The sequence below is a fragment of the Mustelus asterias genome, chromosome 22 (genome assembly GCF_964213995.1).
Source record: "Mustelus asterias chromosome 22, sMusAst1.hap1.1, whole genome shotgun sequence".
Lineage (NCBI taxonomy): Eukaryota > Metazoa > Chordata > Chondrichthyes > Carcharhiniformes > Triakidae > Mustelus > Mustelus asterias.
This window is the reverse complement of record NC_135822.1, coordinates 1,343,263-1,370,993: the sequence shown is the minus strand read 5'-3', so window position 1 is coordinate 1,370,993 and position 27,731 is coordinate 1,343,263. Positions and strand designations below refer to the sequence as shown.

The 27,731-nt window shown below is 44.5% G+C and overlaps 1 protein-coding gene across 1 annotated transcript; it reads right to left on the bottom strand.

Annotated features, from left to right (window-relative positions):
* Positions 1–8,173: 8,173 nt before the first annotated feature.
* Positions 8,174–25,776, bottom strand: ybx1 (Y box binding protein 1). Its single transcript, XM_078238588.1, is given in 11 exon segments — positions 8,174–8,527; positions 8,606–8,705; positions 10,608–10,773; positions 14,874–14,971; positions 16,537–16,728; positions 18,053–18,172; positions 18,440–18,529; positions 23,538–23,571; positions 23,781–23,844; positions 25,580–25,721; positions 25,723–25,776. Coding segments are annotated over 10 exon segments (1,029 nt in total). The 3' UTR covers positions 8,174–8,527; positions 8,606–8,636.
* Positions 25,777–27,731: the final 1,955 nt, after the last annotated feature.

The window sequence follows — 27,731 nt, the reverse complement described above, 5'->3', positions numbered from 1 at the left end:
GCTTGTTCCAGGGGAGACAGGTGGTCACTCACCCTTGCAGCATGTCGGAGGTCATTGGCCTCTATTCTCCTGGTCACACTGCTGCTGCTGCCTTGCATATTCACGTGCTTATTTAAAAGCCCCTTAAACACCCCTATTGTATCTGCCTCCACCACCACCCCTGGCAATGCATTCCAGACACAGAATACCACAGTGCAGAAGAGGCCCTTTGGCCCATCGAATCTGCACCAACACATGAAATGTCTTGACCTGCCCACCTAATCCCACTTGCCAGCACTTGGCCCATAGCCCTGAATGTTAAGGCGTGCCAAGTGCTCATCCAAGTACTTTTTAAAGAATGTGAGGCATCCTGCCTCCACCACCCTCCCAGACTGTCACCACCCTCTGACACCTACCACTGTGTGTGAAAAATAACTTGCCCCTCACATCTCCTTCAAACTTTCCTCCTCTCACCTTCAGTGCAAGCCCTATTTCAACTCTGGGAAAAAGCTTCTGACTGTCAACCCTATTTAAGTGGGGAAAGGTTGTGATTGGGGACCGCACCGGTTCCAGTGGCGTGAATCGCATCGATTTTCATGCCCAAAATGACTACTTTTCGGGAAAATCTTGCATGAGTCAGAATAACAAAAATCGAAGCTGGTGATTGTTCAATTGACGTCTAATAAACTTTCTTTATTTTCCAGTCAACCCTGACCTGTTTAACCTGTCTAACAATCAGGTGTGCCCTAAATTGCAAGCTGCAGTGAATCAGCCCGAAAACAGGAAATAAACAGGTCTGGCAGCATCTCTGCAGAAACTAGAGTTAAGGTTTCAGGTTAATAACCTTCCATCAGAACTGAGGGAAGTTAGCGAGATGAATGTTTGTAATCGAGTGCAGGTGCAGAGAGAGGCAGGAGGAAATAAAACAGACAAAGGTCTGAGTGTGTGAAAGGGAGGAGTGATGAAATGGCCAGTGGGGTTATGGTGCAAGACAAATGGAAATAGGAATGGGACAGACAAGGAAACAAGACATGGGTCTTGTGAAGGTGTAAATGGGGTTGAATATAGAAAACTAAGTGATCTCATTGAAATCTAATGAGAGGTCACACGACACCAGGTGATAGTCCAACAGGTTTATTTGAAATCACAAGCTTTCGGAGCGCTGTTCCTTCCTCGGGTGAAGTGTCCACCCCAGTCCAACACCGGTATCCCCACATCAGTGAACCTTGCAGAATTATTAGAAGGTAAGTGCTGAGAGGCTCCTTCCTCTGGCTGGAGAGGTCACACCATTCTCAGGATGAGGGGTCAGCCATCAAGTCTCAGATTCTTTTCACTCAGTGGTTTGTGAATCTTTGGACATCCTGAGTCTGAAATACATGCAGCAGTTGAAGATTTTCACTCAGCTGGGATGGAACCCAAGACTCCAATTCCCCAGCCAGGGAAATTGTAACATACGGCCACTCTATCCCAGGTGGATATGATTGGTGTTTGTTGTAGCTCCCACACCATCTATAACTTATTGTCCGAGAATGAAGTTTGTACAACCCCAAGACACTTCAGGGACTTCATTTGACCACAGCAAATGGGCATCACTGGCTTATTGCCCACCCCATCCCTAACTACCCTGGAGAAGGAAGAGCTGCTGCCTTGAACTATGCTAGTCCCTGTGGTGTCACTAACACCCACAGTGCTGTTCAGGATGGAGGTCCCAGAATTTTGATGTGAACTCTGATTTGTGGAGCCGAGACAGCACAAGCATTGTGGGACAATGAACAGGAGACCAGAGCCAGATTGTCTATGGGATGCATGTGGATTGTGATGGCCGTGCATCGTTAGATATGGAACCCTGACTTGTTTTAATGTATGATGCGGTGTCTCGATTCTGCTATGGTACTAATACTGTTTTCCTGCTTTCTCCCCATCCCCTTGATAACATTAATATTCCAAAAAACTATCCATCTCTTGATTATATTCAATGACTTAGCTGGATTTGAGATGACTTTAATGTCTTCCTCTAGCACCTTTAATCACCTATCTTTATATTCCAAGTTTCCTCAGCTACCTCAGATTTGAAATTAGGTCAAGAAACCAAATGGTTGGCAGCCTTAACTTCATTTTCTTTAGGTGTTTTATTGAGAATCCCAGAAGAGAAGGTGTTTGTTTATAGATGATCTGGAGGAGGGGACGGAGTGTAGGGTAACGAAGTTTGCAGACGACACAAAGATAAGTGGAAAAGTGAATAGTGTGGAGGACGGAGAAGATCTGCAGAGAGATTTGGACAGGCTGAGTGAGTGGGCGAGGATATAGCAAATGGAGTATAACGTTGAGAAATGCGAGGTTATACACTTTGGAGGAAATAATAACAAATGGGATTACTATCTCAATGGAAACAAATTAAAACATGCTACCGTGCAAAGGGACCTGGGGGTCCTTGTGCATGAGACGCAAAAGCCCAGTCTGCAGGTACAACAGGTGATCAAGAAGGCAAATGGGATGTTGGCCTATATCGCGAGGGGGATAGAATATAAAAGCAGGGATGTCTTGATGCACCTGTACAGGGCATTGGTGAGGCCGCAGCTGGAATACTGTGTGCAGTATTGGTCCCCTTATATGAGGAAGGATATATTGGCATTGGAGGGAGTGCAGAGAAGGTTCACCAGGTTGATACCGGAGATGAGGGGTTTGGATTATGAGGAGAGGCTGAGGAGATTGGGTTTGTACTCGTTGGAGTTTAGAAGGATGAGGGGGGATCTTATGGAGACTTATAAGATAATGCGGGGGCTGGATAGGGTGGAGGCGGAGAGATTCTTTCCACTTAGTAAGGAAGTTAAAACTAGAGGACACAGCCTCAAAATAAAGGGGGGTCGGTTTAAGACAGAGTTGAGGAGGAACTTCTTCTCCCAGAGGGTGGTGAATCTCTGGAATTCTCTGCCCACTGAGGTGGTGGAGGCTACCTCGCTGAATATGTTTAAAGCGCGGATGGATGGATTCCTGATCGGTAAGGGAATTAAGGGTTATGGGGATCAGGCGGGTAAGTGGTACTGATCCAACCTCTCCTCATAGCTAATAGGCACGGTAGCACAGTGGTTAGCACTTATTGAATGGCGGGGCAGGCTCGAGGGGCTAGATGGCCTACTCCTGCTCCTATTTCTTATGTTCTTATGTTCCTGTGATTGCTTATCTTTCCACTGAGCTAACTGTAGCTATACTGCCTGTGACAGTCAACAGGAACAGTTAATGGAATGTGTAAATCTAAATTAACCAGCTTAAAGCAAATTGGAATTGTTGGACCAAAATTCAAATTAGCAAATGGTAAAAGATATCCGGATGGTCTCTAATCCGATGGTCAACTCATGAATTAGTTGCTTGGATAAGACTTGATGAAACCACTGCTAACATAATCCACTGTAAGAAGTCTCACAACACCAGGTTAACGTCCAACAGGTTTCTTTGGAATCAAGTCAGAGGAAGTGTATTAAGTTTCAAGGGAGTAAGGCAAAGGTGGATGGCCTCTATTTTAAATACCAGGACTATTGCAGGTAAAACAATGAGTTGAGGGCAATGTGAGACATGTGGAAGTGTGATATAATAGCCATCACAGAGATATGGTTGAGTGAGGGGCAGGCTTGGCAACTCAACATTCCGGGATACAGTATCTTCAAGGCAAGATAGGAAGTAAAAGAGGAGGCATTACATTATTAGTTAAAAGGAGGCAGTTACTACAGTGAGAGATAATATCTTGGAGGGGGCATCAAATGAAACTTTGTGGGTAGAGCTTAGGAATAAAAAAGGGACAGCCACATTGTTAGATGTTTAGCCCCCCCCCCCCCAATAGTCAGAAGGATATATAAAATCAATATGTAGAGGGTCCAACAAGAGAAGAAGCGGTGCTGGACCTAATTCTGGGGAATGAAGCTGTACAGGTGGTTGGGGGAAGCATTTTAGTGAGTCAATAACAAACTTTGATTTAGACAAGTTGCCCCAAAGAAACATTTAGAATCGGGGGGGGGGGGAAGAGATAGAATTGCAGAGTTTAGTGAAAAAAAGGCAGGAATTGACCAAGATAGACTGGGAACAGTTGTAGGAAAATCTACACAAGAGCAGTAGAGAGCATTCAAAAAGAAAATGAGGAGGTACACCACCATGTTCCCTTTCGACTGATTAGGAAGGAGTAACAAGCCCAGAGAACCATGGATATTCAAGATGCTATGAGAAGGAAGAGAGACTTTTAACAAGTACAAGGGGAGCAAATCAGCAGAGGCATTAACGGAGTACAGAAAATCAATGGTGGAGCTTAAAAAGGAGTTAGGAAAGTAAAGGGACATGAGAAAGCTCTGGCTGATAAAAGTAGGGGGAAAAAAAAATCACAAGATATCCCATAAGTATACCTATGGGAAGAGGATAACCAGGCAAACTATGGGTTGATCCAGAGGACATTGCTAGAGTGTTGAATAAATACTTCATGTCTTCACCCAGGAGAATGAGGATGATGGCATGGAATTCAGGGAGAGACTGAACTTCCTGAGCAAATTGACAGGGAAGGACAAGGTATTGGAGGCTGTGGCACATTTGTTGACCACAGATCTCCGAAGGTGGAAGGTCATGTTAGTGGAGTGGGGAAAAGGTATACGGAGACACCAAACAGGACAAAGCAGCCCGCTTAATTGACACCACTTCGACATTCAATCCCTCCACCACCGACGCTCAGTAGCAGCAGTGTACACTATCTACAAGATGCACTGCAGCAATTCAAAGGTCCTGAGACAGCACCTTCCAAACTCACGACCACTTCCATCAAGGACAAGGTCAGCAGATAAATGGGAATACCGTCACATGCAAGCTCCCCTCCAAGTCACTTACCATCCTGACTTGAAAATATATCACCATTCCTTCACAGTGGCTGGGTCAAAATCCTGGAATTCCCTCCCTAACAGCAGTCGGTCAACCCACAGAACATAGACTGCAGCGATTCAAAGCAGCAGCTCACCACCACCTTCTCAGGGACAACTAGGGATGGGCAATAAATGCTGGCCAGCCAGTGACACCCATGTCCCACGAATGAATAAAAAGACATTCAAGGCTAATGCTGGTAAATGGGATTAGGTAGGCAAGTCAGCGTTTCATATGTCTGTACAGACTTAATGAACTGAAGGGCGTCTGTTGCATTGAGATGATCAGCCACAAGTTTATTTCAAGGGAGTAGGCTCAAAGGACTGAATGGCATACCAGAATCCAACCTCCATCCAAAGCTTTGACAAAGGTTCATCTGGACTCGAAACGTCAGCTCTTTTCTCTCCTTACAGATGCTGTCAGACCTGCTGAGATTTTCCAGCGTTTTCTGTTGGTTTCAGATTCCAGCATCCGCAGTAATTTGCTTTTATAGAGGGTTGTCTAGAATTTGGCATGATGTGGAGATGTAAGATCGTGCATATCGACACAGACATCAAGTTTCTAGAATTGGGCAGGCAGGGAGATACTGTCTCAGAATAAGAGCTGAGCCATTTAGCAGAGGAAGAATTTCTTTACAGAAGCAAGTTGAGTGTCTTTGGAATTCTATGCCAAAGGACTGGAGGCTCATTTCTGTTCAAGGCAGAGATTAATAGATTACTAAATAAACTTTAAGGGATATGGGATAGTGCAGCAAATAGAGCAGGTTCAAGCGGCCAAATGGTCCCCTCCTGCTCTTGTGGCAGAGGATTATATAGCAATTAACTCACCTGACTTCTCAGCTTTTCCACCATCTGCAAGGTCCAAATTAGCATGATAGAATGTTGTTCTCCCAACTTCCTGGATGAGTGTAGGTCCAACACAAAGCTGGACACCATCTACTGACAAATACACCCAGTGCACTGCTTGGCATCTACAAGGTGCACTTCTTTGACCTCACCTTTGCCTTGAAGGATGAACTGCATGGTTTCAAAGTCTTGGTAAGCTGCTGTGGTACATCTTCCAAATCAGCCTCTATTATCTTGGACAAAGACAGCAGACTCATGGAGGGATGGAACTTGCAGGTGGTAGCACTCCCAAGTCACCCTCTAGATTCGGAACTTTCAACCAGCATGCAGAGCACAGCACCGCCCCATTCAATGAAAACAATTGAGAGCACCTGGAAAATGTGGATCATTTTCCACATCTTCAGACCCTTCTCTTGACGAAGAGGCATTGACAATTAAATTCAGAGACACCAATGAGCTACTCAGCCCTTGGCCAACTAAGGTAGGGAGTATTTGCGGACCAGGATCTCAATCCTGATACCAAGGTCATCATTCACTGCTGCAATGATAGTGTGTTCCTATCTATTTAGGAAGCTTAGCATAACCTAAATATCTCAGAAGTACTGAAGTATCACCAATCATGCCTTTGCCAAGTCAACACAGACAGAAGGGGTACTGAAGAACAAAGAACAATACAGCACAGGAAACAGGCCCTTCGGCCCTCCAAGCCTGTGCCGCTCCTCGGTCCAACTAGACCAATCGTTTGTATCCCTCCATTCCCAGGCTGCTCATGTGACTATCCAGGTAAGTCTTAAACTATGTCAGCGTGCCTGCCTCCACCACCCTACTTGGCAGCGCATTCCAGGCCCCCACCACCCTCTGTAAAAAACATCCCTCTAATATCTGAGTTATACTTCACCCCTCTCACCTTGAGCCCGTGACCCCTCGTGAACGTCACTTCTGATCTGGGAAAAAGCTTCCCACCGTTCACCCTATCTATCCCCTTCATAATCTTGTACACCTCTATTAGTTCTCCCCTCATTCTCCATCTTTCCAGGGAGAACCACCCCAGTTTACCCAATCTCTCCTCATAGCTAAGACCCTCCATACCAGGCAACATCTTGGTAAACCTTCTCTGCACTCTCTCCAACGCCTCCACGTCCTTCTGGTAGTGCGGCGACCAGAACTGGACGGAGTACTCCAAATGTGGCCTAACCAGCGTTCTATACAGCTGCATCATCAGACTCCAGCTTTTATACTCTAATGCCCATATGTAGAAATAACTGGAGAACGTATAGGCTTAGGATGAACAAGAGAATGTCATCACATGACATTACCATCACTGAAAACACCCTCAAAATTCAGTGTCATCATTGACCAGAAACAAAACTCTGAGCAACCCATTCCTGACTCCACAAAGCCTGGCCATTATCTTACAAGGCACAAGTCAGATGCAAGATGGAATACTCTACTTGCCTGGATGAGTGCAGCACCAATACCACACACTTACCCACCACCATCCAGGACAAAATAGCCTACTGATTGGCACCCATGCACCACCTTGAAGATTCACTTTGCCACCAATGCACAATGGCAGCAGTGTGTACCATCTACAAGATACTCAACAGCACCTTTCAAACCCGTGACCTTTACAACCAGGGGACAAAAGCAGCAGATTCCTTCATTTGTGTGGTAGGAGTGTAATTTACCACTTATCAACCCAAGCCTGGATATCCTCTAGCTTTTTCTGCATATTGACACGAACTGCTTTGCACTTGCACATTTCCCTCCAAGCTACCCACCCTGACTTGGAACAAGATCACCGTTCCTTCACGATGAGCGTCAAAATGCTGGGACATCCCTAACAGTACAGTGGCTGCACCTACATATGGACTGCAACAGTTGAGGGTGGCAGTGGCCCATCACCGTTCCTCAAACTCTGGTCTACCCATTCAAGAATAAACAGGACCATGAAACCTGGTTCACAAAATGTCCCTTTTGGAAGAAAATCTTAAGAATACTCACCAGCAACACCCAATTCTTTTCAAATAAAAGGAGGACCATGTAATCTTTTACTTCCTGCAACTGAGTGAGACTTGAATCCACAACAACCTTCTAACTCAGGAGAGGAGGCAGAAGCATGAAAAGCAGAACTGCCATTTCTTCAGCCACTGGGTCAAAACTTTCCCCCTCAACAGGGATGACAACTGTTACAAGGCTGCTTATAGGTTTACTAGTGTGAAACCACCACCTTAGAAGGCAATTAGGGATGGGCAATAAAAGCTGGCCTTGCCAGCAACATTTATCCTAAAAATAAATGGATAAAAAAAACTGGCTGGAGATTTAACATCTCTTCAGCTTTAACTTAATCAATATAGATGGGAAAAGACAAGACCATTTAGCACCATATCCTGCCAAGACCTCATACTACTAAATGTAGCCACATACACAGGCCTCATACTACAAATTAAGACATCGAATGGTGTTCTTTCGGACCTTTATTAGATGCCCGGTTGTACTTAAATTTCAGGTGTACAATGCTTACAAATTAAAAACTGGTATTTCAAAAATTCAAATTGACCAGATATCAAATAAGCTTAAAAACCATCTGAAGTAAAAAGGAAAATAGACCATCTACAAAAATCTGTTTTAAGCCAGTTCCAAAAAGCAGTTCCAGGAAAGGTTAAGAAACCATGCTGCATAGGTTTACTAGTGTGAAACGTTCTGGTATCTGGTCAACTGTATGCAAGCACTGCAGATCTTCATTACAGTCGAAAGCTCACTTCTTATTATTGCTGGAATTTGACTTTGATGGTCTTCGTTTGATGACAAAACTGTAAGACAAATGTGGAGTAATTGTTGCAGCTTGGGTACATCTATCAAAGACAATAAACAAATATTAAAATACTTACTTAGTTGATGTTAAGAGATGCTGAGCTGGTGTTACTCAGCATTGCCCTGCTCGGTCTCCGGAGCAGAGATGTTCTCAGCTGGTGTTTCGGGTGCCTTGGTCTGAAAGACAGAAGTAACCACAATCAACTCAAGCTCGACTATGAGAGAATCTGCTCCAGGTGCAGATTTAAAAATAAGATCAAAAACTGTTCACATACAGCAGATAACAAGGAATAACTCATCTACCCTCAAAAGATTATCGTGGTCATTGATTTAGATTACAGCGTTAGTTAAATCACTGGAGCTTTTACTCACACCTGTTGCATTATCTCAAGTTGCTTGATGCCAATATCAGGTGACAAAATGGTATGTTAGCTTTCAGCACAAGATGATTTAAGTATAGGGATAGAGATGTTTTCTGGCAATTGTATAGACGATAGTGAGGCCACACCTGGAGTAGTGCGTGCAGTTTTGGTGTCCTCGCTAAAGAGGAAGCACAGCGAAGGTTTATCAGGGATGGCGGGTCTGTCATATACAAGGAGAGACTAAGTCGGTTAGGATTATATTCACTGGAGTTTAGAAGAATGATCCCGATTTTGGGAGGGGTGGGAGAGAGGAATCTAGAAATAGGGGGTCATAGTTTGAGGATAAGGGGTAAACCTTTTAGGACTGAGGTGAGAAATTCCTTCACCCAGATGGTGGTGAATGTGTGGAATTCACTACCCAGAATGCAGCTGAGGCCAAAACACTCTGATTTTAAGAATAAATTAGATACAGCTCTTGGGGCTAAAGGGATCAAGGGATATGGAGGGGAAGGCAGGATCAGGATATTGAATATGATCAGCCATGATCAAAATGAATGGTAGAGCAGGCTCAAAAAACCAAAGCAGAGACAGCACATCCATCAATGGTGGGATGGGAGGGAGGGTGGTTTGGATAAGAGGCGAGCATTGGAGGAATGCAGAGCTCTTGCGAGTTGTAGGGCTAGAGGAGGCAAGAGAGGGAGTTGGACAAAAGGATTAGCAAGCTAAAAACAGACATTTGGAAAATGGGAGTCAATGGGGGTCAGAGAGTTGGGTGATTGGGCACTAGTTAGTTTTCAATGACCTCAAAACTAATAAGAGGTGGGTGGCAAGCTCGAGAACAATAACCGAAGGCAGCAAAGCAAATATGAAAAGGGTTTCAGGATGGGCGGAAGACTTGGTTGGAAGCTGAACTCAGGGCCAAGCAGGACAAGTTGTGAACAAGGACACCAGTACAATCCACACCAGTGAAGTGGATGGAATTGAGGATAAGGGAACAGAGTGGGTTGCAACAGTCAGAAAAGCATCAGTATTTGCAAATATTTAATGAGATTTTGTCAGATCATTCAGGACTGGAACATTCCAATAGAATGGAGGGTTCAAGGATGGATAGCAACTTTGCATCGAACCAGTCACCTTTTTGGATAGTGCTGAAGGGCATCCATAGATGAGACCCCCAAGGGGGCCAGGACAGATCTTCTGCAGGGAGGGAGTTAGGAAGAAAAGCCACGGTAAAAGATTCTCTGGTTACTACCAGAGCCTGCAACAATCAACAGCAATCTTGCTCAGCAGGAAAACTAAATTGGGTTACGAGAGGATGATGATGCTCCCAATGTCACAAGTCAGTCATTTCAGAGCAGTCAAAATGACAGAAAATGCTCAAATACTTGCAAACATGGAGAGATTTGAGGGAGGAAAAGATGGAATAACAGTTTGCAAAGGCAGGAGTCATGGGTGTGAAACATTTGCAGATTTCAAAGGAGAGGGACAGCACCAATAGTAGCAGCTGGCACGAGGCTGGGATGGAAGCTTGGGTGGTGAAGTGAACAAGAGGTAGGTCTGATGCACAAGGTGAAGAGGCAAGATAAAAAAGGAACCACAGAAATCAGTTGGTTAAGGGCTAGGAAAACGTAGGAACATGGCAGAGACAGTTTCAGCTATCAGCAAATTTACCTCGCAGCCCAGTGTTAATGGGCACCAACATTAGTCATGATCTTACCTCCTCGCCATCTTTTGGTTTAGGGTTTTGTGGTCGACGACGCCTATAGTTGTAGTTGCGGCGAAATCGCCTGGGGTGTGACTGTTGATCTTGCTGGCCATCCCCTTGGTTTTCTTTATCTTCTTCACTACTTCCCTCCCTTGGTGGACGTGGGCGAGGAGGTCCTCTGTGGCAAAACAATTAATTGAAACTAATTTCACTACGGCATTAGACGCAGCTTTCAATGCCAGGCAACCTATCCCTCTTTAGCTATCAGCGCAGATTTAAATTGCAGCCAAATGACATTTGCCCACAACCTTAGTCAGGTAGCAACAAACCCACACACACATTGCAGGGGGTGGGTGAAGAAAAACAGATAGACAGCTTAAAGCAATGTGATTGCTTAGAGCAAGTGGCGAGTTGCTGTAACACATCTTGTATCTACTACACTGCTGCCAATGTGCAGTGAGTCAATGTTAAGTTCATGGATGACGTCACACTCCCTTGCCACAGATAGTGGTCAGGCTTTAGAGTCAGAAGGAGACTAACTCGCTGCAGAATTCCAAGCTGACCTGGTTTTGTAGCCACACTATTCACAATCGGTCCAGTTCAGATTCTGGTTGATGGCAAGCTCAACAATGTCAATAGTGGGCAACTCAGCAATGGTAACGCAATCAAGAGGAAAAGGTTAGATTCTCTTGTTGGGAGATTTTGCCCAATTCTCACTAACTCCAGTTAGGGCTCCTTTACAGAAACATACAAGGAGCAGGAGGAGGCCATTTGGCCCTTCAAGCCTGCTCCGCCATTCATCACAATCATGGCTGATTGTCCAACTCAATAGCCTAATTCTGCTTTCTCCCCATAACCTTTGATCCCATTCACCCGCCTCTTAAATTCATTCAATGTTTTGGCATCAACTACTTCTGTGGTAATGAATTCCACAGGCTCACCACTCTTGCCTGGTAAACCTTCGCTGCACTCCCTCAAGATCAAGAACATCCTTCCTCAGAAAAGGAGACCAAAACTGCACACAATACTCTTAGGCGTGGCCTCACCAAGGCCCTGTATAATTACAACAACACATTCCTGCTCCTGCACTCAGCCTCTCGCAACAAAGGCCAACATGCCATTTGCCTTCTTTACCACCTGCTGCGCTTGCATGCTTACCTTCAGTGACAGGTGCACCAGGACATCCGGGTCCCACTGCACACTCCGTCTCCAAATTTACAACCATTCAGGTAGTAACCTGCCTTCTTGTTCTTGCTTCCAAAGTAAATAACCTCACATTTATCCAAACTATACTGCATCTGCCATTGATTTGCCCACTCACCCAACCTGTCCAGATCATTCTGAAGGATCTCTGCATCCTCATCACAGTTCACCCTCCCACCCAATTTGGTATCATCTGCAAACTTTGAGACGTTACATTTTGTTCCCTCATCCAAATCATTTATATATAGTGAATAGCTGGGGCCTCAGTACCGATCCCTGTGGCACCCCACAAGTTATTGCCTGCCAATTTGAAAAGCACCCATTAATTCCTACTGTTTTCTCTCTACCAACCAGTTTTCTATCCATCTCAGTACACTTCCCCCAATCCCATGCGCTTTAATCTTGCACGATAATCTCTTGTGCGGGACTTTGTCAAATACTTTCTGAAAGTCCAAATATACCACATCTACTGCTTCCCCCTTGTCAACTCTACCAGTTACGTCTTCAAAGAATTATAACAGATTTGTCAAACATGATTTCTCCTTCATAAATTCATGCTGACTCTGTCTGATCCTGCCACTGCTTTCTAAATACTCTGCTATAAAGTCCTTGATAATGATTCGAGAACTTTCCCCACTGCCGATGTTAAGCTTACTGGTCTATAATTCCGTTTTCTCTCTACCTCCCTTTTTGAATATTGGAGCGACATTTGCTACCCTCCAATTTGCAGGGACTGTTCCAGAGTCTATAGAATCCTGGAAGATGACCACCAATGCATCCACTATTTCTAGAACCTCTTCTTTAAGTACTCTGGGATGTAGATTATCAGGCCCTGGGGATTTATCCACCTTCAATCCCATCAACTTTCCCAATACCATTTCTCTACTAAAATTGATCTCCCTCAGTTCTTTCCTCTCACTAAATCTTGCACTCTCCAACAGTTCTGACATCTGATTTGTGTCCTCTTGAAGACAGAACCAAAGTATGTATTCAGTTGCTTGGCCATTTCTTTGTCCCCCATTATACATTCCTCTGTTTCAGTCCGTAGGGGACCTACATTTGTCTTTTTCTTCACGTATCTATAGAAACTCATGCCAGTATTTATGTTCCCTGCAAGCTTACTTTCGTACTGTATTTTCCCCTTCTTAATCAATTCCTTGGTCTTTCTTTGTTGAATTCTAAACTGCTCCTAATCCTCAGACCTATTATTTTTCTTGGCCAATCTGTATGCTTCTTCCTTTTGTGTCAGACAGGAATAAACAGTTGCTGCAGTTCCCCCATGTGTTCCTTGAACGTTTGCCATTGTCTATTCACTGTCATCCCTTTAAGTAATTCTCCCCAATCTACCAAGGCCAACTCATGCCCTCAGTTTCCTTTATTAAGATTCAGCACCCTAGTCTCCTAATCAACTACTTCACTCTCAATCTTGATAAAAAATTCTACCATGTTATGGTCGCTCATCCCCAAGGGGTCTCATACAGCTAGATTGGCAATGATTCCTTTCTCATTACACAGTACGTCTCTAGTTGGTTCCTCCACATATTGGTCAAGAAAACTATCCCGTATACACTCCAAGAATTCTTCCTCTACGGCATTGTGGCTAATTTGATTTGCCCAATCTATGTGCAGATTAAAATCACCCATGATCACCGATATTCCCTTATCACATGCATCTCTAATTTCATGTTTAATGCCATTTCCAACATCACCACTGCAGTTTGGGGGCCTATATATGACACCCACTAATGTTTTTGCCCTTTGACATTTCTCAATTCTACCCAGACTCCGTGTTGTCAGAGCTAATATTCTCTCACTATTGTGTTAATTTCCTCTTTAACCAGCAGTGCCACTCCACCACCTTTTCCTTTATGCTTGTCCTTCTTAAATATTGAATACTCTGGGAGATTCAATTCCCACCCCATGTCACTCTGCAGGCATGTCACCATAATCCTAACTATATCGTACCCGTTTTATATCTGCGCGATTAGTTCATTCATTTTATTGCAAATGTCACACTTTGCCAAATGCTGCCTTGATGCATAGAGTAGCCTCACCTCAGATCTTTCGTCCATGGTTAGACCAAGGCTACGAGGAGAGGAGCCAGGTGGCCCTGCCTGAAACCAAACTGAGCTCTGTACAGGAATAGCCTGGCTAGAGATGTGGCTAGTTCTGGAGCACAAGTCTGCTGTTACCAGGGAGTTGGCAGGGCCAATAACCTTTGCAGTATCCAATGTCTTCAGCCGCTTCTGGTACAACATGGAATGCATCAAAAATTGGCACTTGATGCAGAGCACCTCCAGAGATGGAGATCATCCACTCAGCACTTATGGCTAAAATGGCTGCAAATGCCTCAGCACTAATGTGCTTGGCTACCCATCAATGAGGATGATATTTGTAGAGGTGCCTCCTTCTGGTTGTTCGGTTTGGCTTGATACCTCATTTTTAGATATGCCTGGTGTTGCTCCTGAGGGGACAGTGACATAATGGTAATACTGCTGGACTAGTAATCCAAAAGGCCCAGTCCAAGGCCTTGGCAACATGGGTTTAAAATCCCACCATAGCAAGTGTGCAAGTCAACCAAGTGTAGAATCAATTCCAGTAACAGTGGTAATGAAATCATCAATTGTAAAAACCCATCTTGGTTCACTAAATTGAATGAACTGTATCTGGTTTGACCTACACATGACTCCAGATGCACAGCAGTGGTTGACTCTTAACTGCCCTCCAAAACAGTCTAGCAAACTGCGCAGTTCAAGAGCAATATAGGGGTAGGTAATAAAGGCTGAGTGCAAGAATAAATCAAAAATGCCATCCTGCATTCTTCACTGAACCAGCGCTGATCCCTTGGCTTGAACATAATGGCTGTCAGAGGGATATGCTGGGCCACAAGGTTACAGCCACAGCACCTCATGGATGCCCAGTTTTTAAGCTGCTAGATCTGTTCTGAATCTATCCAATTCTGAACAGCAGATTCTCATTAAGGAATCATGCAAAAAAGCTCCAGCTCAATAGTTACAAGATACGCGGCAAGGCTAATGTTTGGATCTTGGTTTCCACAGGAAAGCTGCAGCATACCTGCGGTAGCGTGGACGGTAGCCCCTAAAACGATTTTGTCCTCTGTTGGGTTTACCACCTTCTTCCCCAGCAACTTGGTTTTCATTTATTTCACCACCCTTTTAGAGCAAAAAGAATAAACGATTAGAACAGTAACATAAGAATCAGAGGTTTACAGCATGGAAACAGGCCCTTCAGCCCAACTAGTCCATGCCGCCCTTTTTTTTAAAAAATGACTAAGCTAGTGTCAATTGCCTAGGCTTGGCCCATATCCCTTGATAGCCATCTTACTTGTCTGAACGCTTTTTGAAAGAAAAATTGTACCTGCCTCTACTACTACTTCTAGCAGCTTGTTCCAGACACTCACCACCCTCAGAAAAAATTGCCCCTCTGTACCCTTTTGTATCTCACCTTAAACCGATGTCCTCTAGTTTTGGACTCGCCTGCCTTTGGGAAAAGATATTGGCTATCTAGCTGATCTAACATGTCCCCGCCGTTCCCAAAAGGCCCAATATACATATGCTTATAGTTACATAATGACTTCCACCTGCAAGCTGACGTTAAATAATTACTAGTGGCTGATTGAAGTCACACTGGAATTGACCAAAAAAAGGAACTGACCTGCATTATACAACAGATTCAACATGAACAAGAGCTACAATGGAAACATCACTGAAGACAAGCATGCAGGTGGTAAAGATGACAAATGGCATGTTGATCTTCATTGCAAGAGGTTTTAAGTACAGGAGCAGGGATGTGTTGTTGCAATTATACAGGGCCTTGGTGAGGCCACACCTAGAGTATTGTGTGCAGTTTTAGTCTCCTTTTCTGAGGAAGATGTTCTTGCTCTTGAGGGAGTGCAGCAAAGGTTTACCAGACGGATTCCGGGGATGGCGGGACTGATAGAGATTGACTAAGTTAGGATTGTTTTTGCTAGAGTGCAGACGACGAAGGGGATCTCAGAGACTTACAAATTTCTAACAGGACTAGACAGGGTAGATGCAGGGAGGATATTCCCAATGGTGGGGGAATTCAGAACCAGGGGTCACAGTCTGAGGATTCAGGGTAGACTATTTAGAATGGAGGTGAGGAGACATTTCTTCACCCAAAGAGTGGCGAGTCTGTGAAATTCATTACCACGGGAAGTAGTTATGCCAAAACATTGAGTGTATTCAAGAGGCAGCTAAATATAGCACTTGGGGCGAATGGGATCAAAGGTTATGGGAGAAAAAGCAGGATTAGGCTAATGAGTCGGATGATCAGCTATGATCATAATGAAGGTGGAGCAGACTCGAAGGGCCAAATGGCCTCCTCCTGCTATGTTCTGTTTCTATATGTCTTGTTTTTTTAGTCTTAAGACGAAGTTCAATATATGAAATGAAAGAAGACAAAAACGTGGTACCACTCCAGAAACAATACATGATACAGGACAGAAAAGGGGAGGCTATATTCACTCGCTCAGTTGGACTAGATCAAAGTTTTCCTCATCAGTTATTAGCTCCCTCTAATGAGATGAATGCTAGCTAGTACCTGGCAGTTCAAGGATTCTTCTATTGTTCTTGATAAGTAGTAATGGGTGCAAAGTCACTAAATCTTTATCACCATTTGGAAAATTGCCAATATTTTAATAAACCAATTGACCAAATTTGCAAAAAGCAATCTCTACAACTTGTCTGGATGCTACCTCAGTAATTTCTCCCTGAGGCTGGTTGCTATATTGTGGACGGCGACCATAGCGGCGACGAACAAAGTAGGGTGGATAACGCTGTCTTCTGTATGGAGGACGATGCTGTTGATTTTGATATTCCTGGTTTTCTCCATCTGTTGCTGTTTCTGCTCCATCTCCTTTCTCTCCACCTTCAATGTTCTGTTGGTACTAAATTAAAATCATGGAGACCATTTATTGTTTTTAATCCAAAATTAACAACTAATACAATTTGAGCACAGCCAGTAAATCTGCAGACAAGGTGCACAGATAAAAGGCAGACTTTCTTTGATGTAGAGTTGGGAAGAGAGTGGTGCAGTGATAATGTCACTGAACTTGTAATCAAAGGTTCAAGCCCTGGGGTTGTGCTCAAATTCCATCAGGACAACTGGTGGAATTTTAGTCTCAGTAATGTTGTCATGAAACTATCTATTGCTGATCAAACCCACCTGGTTCACGAGTGTTTTGAGGGTAGAAAATCTGCCATCTTTACCTGGTCTGGCCTACATTTACTCCAGATTCATGGTAATGTGGCTAACTCTTAACTGCCCTCTGAAATGGCCTAGCAATTCACTCAGTTGAATGGCAATTGGGGACAAGTAACAAATGCTGGCTTAGCCAGTGCCATCCACGTCCCATGAAAGAATTTGGATTTCATTATCATGCTTGATGGATGGAATACAAATTTTGAACAATGTCAAACCAGTTTAACCAAGTGTCTAATTAAGCCTTTTTTATCCAATATAAAACGTGAACAATACAAAACACCCTTCAAATTAGCATTACCACAGTAAAATTTAGTAAAACCACCTCCCCCTCTCCATGCACTCCAACTAATTAACAATGTTTTGGTCATTTAGAACACCATGCCCGTTTCCCATATTCCTTTGACTCCTGGGTTTCAGTTCATAGAAATCATAGAAACCCTACAGCGCAGAAGGAGGCCATTCGGCCCATCGAGTCTGCACCGACCACAATCCCACCCAGGCCCTACCCCTACATATTTTACCCGCTAATCCCTCTAACCTACGCATCTCAGGACTCTAAGGGGCAATTTTTAACCTGGCCAATCAACCTAACCCACACATCTTTGGACTGTGGGAGGAAACCGGAGCACCCGGAGGAAACCCACGCAGACACGAGGAGAACGTGCAAACTCCACACAAACAGTGACCCAAGCCGGGAAACGAACCCAGGACCCTGGAGCTGTGAAGCAGCAGTGCTAACCACTGTGCTACCGTGCCGCCCAGTTGTACAGGTTAGAGGACGAGATGCGGATTCCCAGTCTTTATGATCAGTTATAGCCAAAGCAGCAGCAAATGCTATTAATTTATCCATATATTGATCGCACATATATAGCTATCTCCAGTAGTGCTTTGCAGCTGATGTTATTTAGTTCCACTTGGAAAAACTTACACAAAGCAACATTGTTACCTAGCTGCCCTCAAATCAGTATGTTAATGGCAATAGCTACAAGCCTAATGCCTATATTTACATTACGTGGTGGCCCTCGGCGGCGAGGGTTGTAGCGACGGTAACGATTTCGGTCCGCAGCATATCGGCTTCCTTGGACTGGAACTCCACCTGGACCAGTTACATTTGCCGCCTCTGCACCCTACAAAACAGAAGTACTATATTCAACCTAAAACAAAATTTGAAGTATACATAGACAAAAAAAATTAAAAGTCAGGTTGAGAACATGCCATTAATTTTATTTATATTTCTGTCAGAACTCAATGTTACAAATCCTACCTGAACAGATCGAATTAGAAACTTTTAGTAACGCAAAAAAAACCCCAAAGGTTTAACAGACCCAGAAAATTTCAAAATTGGCTGTTTTAATATAACATCTTGCAGCATCTGAACTAAAGCTATTCAGTACCTTTTCACCTTCCACCACGTCAAACTCCACAGTTTCACCATCTCCAACACTACGTAGGTATTTCCGTGGGTTATTCTTCTTTATGGCAGTCTGTGAAGAGTGTAGCATCACAGTAAGATGTAAAATCATTTCCTTCATATTTACAGCCATTAAGGAATATATTATATTACATTTCCCACAACTGTCACCTATTTGGAGAATAGTAGTATTTCTTACTCAACATGCAAGAGAAAGAGCATTGGAATGCTTCAGTGCAAGCAGCGGAAAGAGCTCTGAAGTCATCAATTGGAGACATTAACACTTTCTCTACAGCAATCAATGGAATTCATAGAGCAATGTATGGCATTAAAATCCAAGTGCAAACCATCTCCTTAACCTGACAAGATCCCTCAGCACTTAGGTATTCCTCATAGTGTACGCGCTCCAACAGTACATAACTGCCGTGATTGGAGTTTCAACACTAAGCAAAGAGCAGATAAACACCACACTTGAAAAGGTGACTGAATTAACTAGATCAACAGTTGTCAACAGTAACTAACTTCTGTACAATCCAAATATAGGAACTTGCGCCTGGATTCATGAGCACATGGTTCCAATAACAGTCATCAGCTAGGAGAAGAATGCCAAGCCCCCATTCGCTACTGACATGACCTGCTTTTCACTGGAGACTCTTCCTATACCCCTAAATAAATTAAAATGTTTTAAAACCTTCCGCTCACCTGTAGTTTCCAATCTGTCACGGCAATTTATTCACTCATCAGCCTCCCAAACTCAAAACAGCCACCCCTGAATACCCTTCCTTCTCAAAATGCATTGAACTTACCCTCATAACTTTAAATGAAATAAATCTTCCATCTAGACAATTTGTAAAGCCTTCAACCGAGATGCATATACTATGGAGCAGAATTCTTTAAAGCAATGGTTCTCAAATGTGGGTCTTTGGACCCCTCGAGAGCTCAGACATCTCAAAAGAGTATCAGTGGGACTTGTTATCAGTGGCGAAGGTGAAACATTATTGACCATCCTGCTTATTGGCAATGTCAGAAATGCCACACACCAAACAGCGTGTCAGTGATATTCTCACAGAATCAGGCCAGTAAACAGCAGGAGAAAAAAAGTGCTGAAATAATCTGCAGCTGCTCAGTGAGTAGGCAGGCAGTGGAGACACCTTCCAACAGATGCCACCCAGTCCATGAAGAGCAGAAGTTTTGTAAAATGCTGTAGTCAAAAGCATGATGCTGAACAAGTAGGTTTAACTTCCTTTAAGTTTATTTATTAGTGTCACAAATAGGCTTACATTAACACTGCAATGAAGTTACTGTGAAAATCCCCTAGTCGCCACACTCCAGCACCTGTTTGGGTACACTGAGGAAGAATTTAACATGGCCAATGGACCTAACCAGCACGTCTTTCTGATTATGGGAGGAAACCCACACAGACACAGGGAGAACATGTAAACTCCGCACAGACAGTAACCCAAGCTGGGAATTGAACCCAGGTCACTGGCACTGTGCCACCCATATCTGGTGAAGGAAAGAAGCTTGAACAATCATACCCATGTTAACTATACCAGAATGCCCTGACAGAACTTTAGGCAATTTCATTAACAGCACACTGCTGAGCTTTACATGGGTATGAATGTACATGATTCTATAATTTAGAGAGTCTGTGGATTATTAATCCATTTGAAATGGGTCCTCCAAACAAAAAATGCTCAAATTTCTACATGTTAATATTCTAAAGACACCAAGATGACATTAGCACTGAACTAAGTTGCCGGTCAAATTATTTAAATGAACACAAGTGCAGTAGAAATGGAGATCTTGTATATCCAGTCAAAACATTCAAAACTATATGGGATCACCAAGATCAATGCAAAACTGGAGCATTTTCTGCCCAGGAATGCTTACTGACCTAAGGAAAATTATACATGAACCAATACTGCATCCATTCCTGTTCCAGCGAATCACTCCTGACCAAGTACAAATTTCTGGATTACTCATCAACAAGCGCAAAGTTACAACAAATTCAGAACAGAGCCAGAAAAGCAATTTCCACACTGCGCGATAATGCATGCAATCAATTTCCTGAGAACCTACCAATTACCTGACCCGATGATGGGGAAAAAACCACAGCAGGAGTTCATGCCATGTCCTTCTCCCAGTGCCTAAGTGACCACATGTTGATTGAGAGATTTATACATTTAACTTTTTATTCTGAAATAGTTTGGGTCAGAGCAAAAAGTAACTGAAATGCATCTACTATTTTGTCTTGTGCTATCAATTTACATAAACTTCAGTACTTAATTCTTGGACAGAGTATGAAAAAGGTAAATCAGGAATATTAAGCTAAATTAAAGAAGGAGACATGCATGCAAAGTTGTGAAAGACAGATTACATATCCCTGGAAGTAATAATTTTTCAATCAAGACACAAGTGAAATCAGAAAGATAGAAAACCTTGGAATTATACAAGACATAATTGGATGGAAGCAATTCTGGTGGTACTAGATACAAGCATGTAGATAACCAAATAACCTTTGCCCATGGGGAAACTGCCTCTCAGCTCCAGGGACCCGGATTCAATTCCAGCCTCGGGTGACTGTGTGGAGTTTGTACGTCCTCTCCGTGTCTGCGTGGGTTTCCTCCGGGTCCCCCCCTCCCCCCAAACAGTCCAAGAGATACAGTAAGAAGTCTCTCAACACCAGGTTAAAGTCCAACAGGTTTATTTGCTAGCACAAGCATTTGGAGCCCTGCCCCTTCATCACTCACCTGATGGAGCAGCGCTCTGAAAGCTCATACTACCAAATAAACCTGTTGGACTTTAACCTGGTGTTGAGGGACTACTTACTGTGCCTACCCCAGTAAAATGCCGGCATCTCAACACCACAGTCCAAAAGATGTGCAGGTTAGGTGGATTGGCCATGCTAAATTGTCCCTTAGTGTCAGGGGAATTAGCAGGCTAAATATGTGAGATAGGGCCTAGGTGGGTCTGTCCTCTTTTTAGGTCAAACCAAACCAAGTAAACAAACTCAGATTAAATCAGGACAAAGTAAAAGGGGCAGCTCCCCAAAAAGGAGGGGGAACAGCCCGAACAGAAATCAAAGTACAAAGGAAACTTAAAAACATCAAATTAAAATGTGATTATTGGGGTCAATAATGCACCCCAATCCCTGCGGTGCCCAGCGGGCGCGGAAAGCGTCAACCTCGCCCGTGGACACCGCATGTTCCCTCTCCAGGGATTCGGGGCAGGCTGAACAGGCCATCTTCTTTGCTGCAGGGATTCAATGTCCCCAGTACCTTTCCTCACCAAAATGTAACATGCACTAAACTCAACATTACCTCAGATTGCGTCCAAAAATTTCACATTCCTGCTTTACGAAAAGCTCACATCAGCCTTGAAGATCACCACCTTGGCAATTACCCATTGTCTCGAAATTTTAATATAACAGCCATTCCACTGGTCATCTTGTCCTTGCTTTGCACATCGGACAAACTACTGTAGCAATCCTTCATCATTGCTCATATCTAAAGCTTAACCGTCTCAGTGCGCAATAATCAAGCCACTATCGTGGAATTTTCCACCTACCCATTTTCCTTCTTGCATGTATAGTAAAGAACATTATCCTGCTCTTTTTAGAAATCTAACCAGTGCTCCGAAACATGTGTTGGCTCTTCCCTTTAGAAAAACACAAACATTAAGGGGCTATACTGTAACCACATGTATGATAAACATGTAGAGTTGTTTAAGTTGAATTGGTCCAGTAATCACAGGAGCAGACTACAAAAGCCTGCATGTCATTTGCTCTGTCCAGATTAGCTCCAGCTTCTGTAATAAGCCAGCCCTAGCCCCTCAGATCCAGCTTTACTCTGGCATTCAGGTGTGATATCAGGAAGGATTTCTAATTGAAAAATTAAAAGGTTATAGTTTCGGAAATACTCAGCAGATCTGGCAATACCTACAGAGATAACAAATATTTCAGGTCACTGATCCTTTGATGGAACTAACTGCTGATGAAAGGTCACCAGCCTGAAACACACCCTCCAAGATGCTGCCAGACACGAGAATTAGTTGGAGTAGGCCAGCTGACCAGCCCCTCGAGCCTGTTGTCATTCCATAAAATCATGGCTAATCAGATTATAATCTCAACTCCACATTCCTGCCCAATCTCCATAAACCTTATCTACTTCTGCCTTACCTGCATAGCAACCATTTGCAGTTCATGCACAAAGTTACGCAGACCCCTCTACAATCTCTCACCCATTTAGATAATACACTTGTTACTCTTCCTGCCAAAATGCACAATGTCACATTATACTCCATTTGACAGATCCTTGCTGACTCATTAAACCTACCTATATCCCCTGGAAGCCTCTTTATGCGTTCTTCACAACTCACTATCCTACCTACCTTTGCCATAAGTAAATTTGGTAACCATACTTTGGTCTCTTCACCAAAGTCACATGACTTGAAACAGTTTGAGGTCCCAGGACTGATCCTTATAGCAGACCATGCGTTACATCTTGCCAACTAAAAAGAGACCCATTTATGCCACCTTTCCTGTTAGGTAGATAATCTTACCCCTACACCATGAACTTTTATTTCCCACAAATCCTTTATGTGGCACTTTATCAAATGCCTTCTGGAAATGGCTGCTTTATCCACAGCACATGTTGCTTTTTCAAACAACTCCAATAAATTGGTTAAACAGGAGAATTTCCATACTGGGTATTTCCAGCATTTTTTGGTTTTATTTAGGATTCCGACATCTAGAGTAATTTGCTCTTTGAAAGGCATGAAGGGATATAGGGAAAGCAAAATAACTGAAATGGAGATACAGAACAGCCATAAACCAAGTGAAGGACAGTGGGCAAATGGCTCACTCCTAAATCATGAGATTGCGAAAGACACTATAATTACAAATTCTATTAATTAGTTCAACATATTTGCCGACATAACTGTCCATAAAATTGCATATCCCCCATCAGAGACATTGGATTGGTATGTTTATACTAACCAAACGATTGTAACACTTCCAACAGCTGTTTATAGGGACTTCTACCAATAGTATACATGCATTTCTTAAAATATACACTCACCTGATGTACAAATACATCTTCCTTTGTATCATTCCTACAAAGCAAAAGAGTTATACTTCACATATTTGCACCAGTCACATCCAGAGGGCAATTTATTCAATAATTTAACTCAACATTTTACAGTATCATGACAAACTGACTTAATAATTTTACACAATTCTATGTATAAGTTTCAAGCATTAAAAATGGCAATGACAAAAGCCTCCTGGCTGTAAATACTATGCATGGAGACTGTTCACTGACCTGTTGATAAATCCGTAGCCATTTCGTACATTGAACCACTTTACTGTTCCAAGAACCTTTGTTGCTGAAAAGAGAAAAATATGGTTTTGATACACAAGCTTAAACTTTCAAAGAACAACAAGTTTAGGAACACAAGCAATAAAATTGCTACAAAACTCCAAACCACACGAGCAGCAATTTGCTGCTAAGGACAACTGGTAAATCACCATATGACTGCAAATTCACCAGGACAGATTCTGGATAAGGGATGGCTGCATGGAACAATGGACAAGAACACACCTCCATAACTGATAACTGTCATTTCAAAATGGAATCACAAATCAATGTTCTTATAAAGAGCCATAGAAACATTTAAAACACAAATAAATATTTTCTTAATTATTCCTCAAAGCATAACAAAAGCAGCCCTGAGCCTGTCCCTCCATTCAATAAGATTATTGCTGATCTACCTGAACACCTTATTTAGCCAAACAATCCACACAAGCATAACTACTAAACCAAACTTGACGAGTTCGAAACACCATTAACTAATTTAACAAATCAAAATGCCTAAAATGAACCAAATGTCAGATTTATTCATGGTCATTCAATTGGACAACTCATTTCATTACAAGAGTGACAGTAGATGACATCAGTACTGGTGTAAAGGGCTTACTGAGCTCAGCAGAGAGAGCGCCAAGTCAATTGACTTGTCATAATAACTTGTTATTTTGGTTTAATTCAGTCACACCACATGATTTGACTGCTTGTTCCACGTGAACTCCCCACATGTCAGTGAACAATTAAACTGCCCCTCATGTAGCCCAAGGTGGTGGTGGTGTTTATTCAAAGTGGAGGTGACCAGGGAACCGGCAATATCCATTTGGCAGAAAGGGCCACTCAACACATTGAAAAGCTGGGTGGCACCATTATCCCTGGGCATTTTTATCTGCTGTGAAATTAGGCTGAGATAGTTGGAGCTAGAGCCTGAACAGCCCCAGGAGTGCCTGAAACTTTGTGGCATGGATGGGAAGCCCCAGGAGGGGAAGGGGAGCTGCCCTCTGACAGCATGGGGAACACACCGAGTCCTGTGCTTTGTTCTTGGCCAAGTTGGAGTGTCCAGTGAAATGTTGCTGGCACATTGCCATGTCAACAAAGCTGCACAATCCAGATTAGAGAGAGTGCCGGAGCTGTCACAGGATAAAGAGGGAGAGGGGACGAGCGCACCGCCATGCGGATTAAGCTGCCTGTCAGCCCGGGCCCAGGAGGCGGTTAGCAGCCGGGGGCCCCGGGGTTCCACTCGGGCCGTTTGAACCACATTCCACGGCCGCGCCAACGTCTCCCGGGCGGCGGTTTGAGTTTGAGGCGGGTCCCGAGCGCGGGTTCCAAAGCTCCGGGCGGCCTCGGGCCCAGGCTTCCCCCCTCCCGCACGCTGCCGACATGTGGCCGGCCGGACAGGCCCCGGGGCCGGGGGAGAGGCGGCTACACGTGGCCGCGGGGATCCCGCTCGGGCCGGGCACAATGGGATCGCCCCCGGGGGCGAGCGGGCGAGGTGGGGGGAGGAGCGGGATTCCCGCCGCATTTCCCCCGGGCCGTGCGGGCGCGGGTCCCGCTCCCTCCGCCCCGAAACCCCCCCCCCCTCCCCTCGGGGGGCGGCCGTTACTTTTCGAATCCGCGAGAGCTCGACGCCCGCGGCCGTTGATGGGAGCGGCCGGGCCGTCGGAGCGCGGATCGAGCCTCCCGAAGGCCGCGGGGAAGCCCCGGGCTCGCGTTGTCCTCCTCTGCCCGCCCCCAGGGCCCCTTCCCCCGGCCTCACCCACCGATGACTTTCTTCTCCCCAGGGGATTTGGGTTTTTCTGGCTGTTGCTGCTGTTGTTGCTCGGGTTGCTGCTCTGTCTCGGCCTCGCTCATGGTGTTGTCAGGCTGCGGGTGATGGTACAGTCGGGCCGCTCTCAGCTGGGGGGCTCCTGCGCTCTGTCCGCTCGCTGCTCGCTCTCTCCCTCTGCTGAAAGAACATGGCTGGCCTCTCGCGAGAATTTCAAATAAATACCGCCGCCCGACCCGCCCACACCGCCCGAGCCCATTGGCTGAACCGCCGCCTTGCCCTCCACTGATTGGTCCAACCCTCCGTCCATCATCCCTCTTCGCGCCCGGCGTTCCGGCCCTAACGGTCGTGATTGGCGCTCGGGTTCCAGAACCACCTCCCTATTGGTTCATAGTCGCGTCAATCATCCGTGACGCGCCTCCTTTGTCCTGCTCAGGCCCCGCCCCCGCCACCCGCTGATTGGCGCGTTCCAACCGCCCCCTCCAGGTTTGAATGGCAGCGGGCGGTTGTCAATCAGCGTGGCCCGGCGGTTCGCGCTGCTGCCTCACAGCGCCGGGGACCCGGGTTCGATCCCGGCCTCGGGTCTGTGTGGAGTCTGCACGTTCTCCCCGTGTCTGCGTTTGCCCCCACAGTCCAAAGATGACCGTGGTATCCTATTTGACCCGAGAATGAGGTTCCAAATAGATTTCAGCATCCATAGAATCTCTACAGTACTGAAGGAAGCCATTCAGCCCATCCAGTCTGTACCAACCAAATCCCACCCAAGCCCTATTCCTGTAACCCATTTACCCGGCGAATCCCCCTAACACTGGGATCAATTTGGCATGGCTTGAGTGGGAGGAAACTGGAGCACCCGGAGGAAACTCACAGGGAAAACGTGCAAATTCCACACAGTCAGTGACCCAAGCCGGGAAACCCGGGTCCTTGGCACTGTGAGGCAGCAGTGCTAACCACTGTGTCACCGTGCCGCCCTTCATCAACAGATTACCACAGTAACAATTATGTCCAAATCTCAACTCATCTGCTGTCAAAACCCTTCTCCATTAAGTTATAATGGGGACACATTGTGGCTCGAGAGAGTCCAGCTTAGCGGTAAAAAAAGTCAAAAGCTATAATGTTGATTGGTCAGGAAGATGGCCTGAGGACTAGATGTCCAGGATCTCTGGTCAAGGTTCAGAAGTTGGACAGGACACCCAAGCTGATTGGCCAGAACAATAGCCTTGGGCCTAGAATGTATTGATGAACTTCTGTTGGAGATAGAAATGGAGGTTGGATTGTTGTGGGGACACGAGGTCCCATTGATCAAGAGTTACAAATTGGGTTAGAAGTCTGAGGTGAGATGATCCATGCACACAAAAACTTTGCTAAATGTTGTAAAAGCTACTTACAAATAGGACTCCTCACTGAAGTCTTTGCACTTGCCAAGGATTAAACCTCATTATTTATATGAAGATAAAATTTGTTAAACGGTGCATTTGACCACCTTATTTGGGGTCTCAAATTCCCACACTCTCGATCCTAAAATACTCCTCGACCAACCTTTTGGTCATCTACGCTGGTATATCCTTATATGGCTCAGTATCCGAGTGTGTTTGATAAAGCTCCTCTTGGGATTTTATTCTGTGTTAAATGTGCGATATAAACAATTTTTTTTAAAATTGTGACAGAATCTGGGCCAGAATCTATTGCTGGAGAATCAATTTCAGAGGGCAGTTTGGAGTCAGCTATGTTGCTGTGGCTCGATAGTCACATTTAGTCCAGACTCAATAAAGACAACAGATTTCCTTCCTGAAGGAAAATCAGCAGACCAGATGGGGGCCGGGATTGTCTGACTTCACCCGTAGCTGGGATTCTCCAGTCCCGCTGCTGTGAATGGAGATTTGGCTGAGTGCTGGCAGCAGCAGCGGAGCATACGGGACTGGGAGAATTCTGTCTGGGTTTTCAGTAGTTTTGTTACTGAAACTGGCTTTTTATTCCCGATTTATTGAATTAATTGGATTTACATTTTCCAACTGCTGTGGTGGAATTTGAATGCATATTTTCAGATCATCATTCAGGCCTCTTGGACAACGTAATCATTTTTTTATGATACTATGTTATTGAGGGTGAAGAATGACTTTGGATGGCACGGTGGCACAGTGGCTAGC